General features: G+C 42.8%; 1 protein-coding gene across 2 annotated transcripts in view; it reads right to left on the reverse strand.

Annotated features, from left to right (window-relative positions):
• Window positions 1–1,177: 1,177 nt before the first annotated feature.
• Window positions 1,178–3,115, reverse strand: part of LOC102671867 — a 2,558-nt gene continuing 620 nt past the window's right edge. Inside the window, exons 2-4 of one of the 2 annotated variants that reach the window (XM_031513647.1) lie at window positions 2,158–2,358; window positions 1,872–2,076; window positions 1,178–1,762 (exon numbers count right to left, since the gene is read on the reverse strand). In XM_031513647.1, the coding sequence (XP_031369507.1) occupies window positions 1,246–1,762; window positions 1,872–2,076; window positions 2,158–2,358 (923 nt within the window). In that variant the 3' untranslated portion in view covers window positions 1,178–1,245. Of the gene's footprint in view, window positions 1,763–1,871; window positions 2,077–2,157; window positions 2,386–3,115 lie in introns of both variants that reach the window. The other variant, XM_006622417.2, reaches the window with a different exon arrangement.

Below are 3,115 nucleotides of genomic sequence, written 5' to 3' on the forward strand. Positions count from 1 at the left end.
TGTAAATATCACAAACAAGTATCGTTGGTAATTTTCAAATTTTCTTCCTCGCCTTTCCGACGAATCACGCGTTTATTCGTTAATCTATCGAAAATCTATCGAGATCGATCGGAGAAAACGTGGGAACAGGATGAACGAATATATCGAACTGTTTCTCTTTAGTTTTATTGACCATCTCCGTGTCAACGATATTACAAAAGATATAATTAAAAAAATTTAACGATTATTAAAAAAAAGAAATATTTATCAGTAATTGATAATTTCTATTATGTTATTTGTTATATCAACGATCGAACCACGCTTAATTCCCGCGAGCGATTCTCTTATCTATATTCTACATTGAAAGATTGTATCGATCGTTCGAATTCATTCTGTTCGATATTTTGCAAAGATTTTTCTATGATCAATCAATCAATTATGTAACACGAATATTTATTTATATACTTTGTGTTATACGCGTATTATATGTGTTGTATTTTTTTTTTTTTTTACGAAGAAGAAGAAGAAGAAGAAGAAAAGAAATAAATCGCTTATCGCTCGATGATACGTGTTTCATCATAAATGTGTAATTCGATGTTATCGTATGGATTTAAATTACATGAAGATTATTACTGTATTTTCTACTTGCTATACGGGATCGAAAAACAAATAAACAATTATCGCATAATGGAAACGTGTGTTTTCCGTGAAAATAATTGCATTCTCTTCAAAAGAATATACCCTAAATATACCCGTCTATTCGCCACGAAGGATACAAGTTTGTTCCATTTATTTAGATTTATTCCATTTATTCCTCTCGTGTATCTCGAATATCGATTATTACCAATAATAATAATAATGTAAAATAAATTTTACAAAAAGAGAGAGAGAGAAGAAGAAGAAGAAAAAGAAGAAGAAGAAGAAGAAGAAGCAATCACAATTACGAGAGATCATTCAAACGGAGTTGATCAAATTGGATCAACATCCTCGAAAAGAACGAACGATGTCCAACACCGATTAAGATATAGACACAGTCGTTCCTCGATGTCCGTCGATTAGTCGAATTTAGAACTAAGTAGAAGCAGAATGAAAAGTAAAAAACACGAAGAAAAATAAATAGGGGACGATAATAATTCTGCCTTAACTCGCCGTAAGAATACGATCTATTATGTGAGATAATTCCTATGTATACATCTACTTTCTAATTAATCCCCCCCTGGATCGATCGATCGATCGAGCCGAAAATCGAAAACGAACCGACCGAGTTTATATCTCGTTTACGTGCTGATGAATATTGTACGCCCTTCCACCTCTCCTCGACTCTTTCGGCACCACGGCCAGGTGTTGGGGCTCGATTTTCATTCGATCGACCCTTCTCTCGTCCGAACTCTTATCCGACGAGTACAAGCCGGGGGGTCTCGAATAAACGAACGTCGTTTCGGCCCCGCTCGATTGGCCGATCGTCGCCGAACCCCTCAACACGTTATCCTGAGCGCTTAACAATTGCTTGAACCGCTCGTCGTTCTTCTCCTCCTGATCCCACCGAGCTCGGGCGGACCTCGAAGTGGTGGACGGGATGGAACGTTGCCCGTTCGCCTCCTGTTGCCCGCTGTTCTTCCCGCTCGTCGCGTTCAATTTCGGGTTCAGATTGAGGCCCAGCCATTGGGAGAACAGCGCTATGCCTTGCTCAGCGCTCGCCGACACAGCCGCTATGAATTCCTCCGTGTTCAACGAGTCTTCCTCCTCCTCCGCGCTCTCGCTCCCTTCCGTCGTCTCGATGGCGCTGCGGGAATAATATACGTGGTGCACGACCAAGAGGAATCGAGGGTGAATAGATTAATGATCGAGACGTGACATCATGATAAACACAACTTTTCGTGGATCGTACTCACGGAGGTGGCTCGATTTGGCGCACCACCTGATTGAAATTGAAGCATCCCATCTGGTAAGTGGCCTGCGGTGTTCCCAACAGAGCTGGCTCGATCACCAAACAACCGTCGTGACCCGCTTCCGCCTGCTTGATCCACGTAAATTTCGCGCATATCTGCGCCAAGTCCGAGAGAAGGTTCATGCAAGTCGATCTGTTGGCCGCGTCCACTGTATCCACGTGGAATTAAACGTTTAACGTAAGGTTTAATGCAAACGATTAGACGTACTTTGGAAAAAAATCTGTCTCACCGATCTTAATCGTGGCGTTGTGCACGGGATTGTCGCCGTAGCTTAGGTTCAACGAGACGTTCTGCTCCTTTTGCCTGACGTTGATGCACGCCGGTCCACCCAGGTCGAAGGTCGCGGTCAGATTCAGATCGATGCAGCACAAGCAATTGGAGGTTTGGCAGAGGCATTGCGATTGGGGATTGGTCGATCTGCCCACGGCGTCTGGAAAATCCCAGGAGAGCAACGTCTCTGTTGACGTTGGAAAAATATAATGTAAAAAAGGGATAGATGGTCGTAGAAGATGTTGAAGAGAAATTGGAACGAAACGAAAGTCGTCGAAACGAAAATCGTGAGGTGAGAAATATATCGTTCGCGAATTCCATCGCGTAAGTTCGATGCCCGAAACGTTTTCTCTCCACGCTTGTTTGACACCGTTTCGACTTCCACTCCGCCACTTCCATTCCTCTTCGTGTCGAAAAGCTTGCCCGTTCTTCTCTCGAAACGGTAAACAAAATACGCGTACCGTTTTTAAGTGTGCCGCGTTGATGAGTCGAAAAGATGCCTATCCGCCAACTTTCTCGCGTTACTGGGACAAGTGTGTGTGTGTATGTCTCTATGTCTCTATATGCGTGTGTGCAACAACGACTCACGAGTCTCTGCAACTCGTTCGTTAAACTTTAAAAAATTATTCAAACGGTTGTTCATACGTATACCAATTAAAATCACGAGACATCACGTAGACGTACGCGACATCACGTTCGAAAAAAAACGTTCGAATCGAGTCATCCCCGAAAGGGATATCCTCGGCGGAACAAGGCCTCGATTGATATGCGAAACGTTGAAACTTTGTTTATTCCATCGCGTCACGAATCGAACACTTCGGCCGAGCGGTACTCGGTCCACGAATATCCTTCCTCCCTAGTATCTGTTCGGGTAGCAATAGCGAAGAAAAGAAAAAAAAAAAAAAAAAAGAAAAAGA

Source organism: Apis dorsata, unplaced genomic scaffold (genome assembly GCF_000469605.1).
Source record: "Apis dorsata unplaced genomic scaffold, Apis dorsata 1.3 scaffold_683, whole genome shotgun sequence".
Lineage (NCBI taxonomy): Eukaryota > Metazoa > Arthropoda > Insecta > Hymenoptera > Apidae > Apis > Apis dorsata.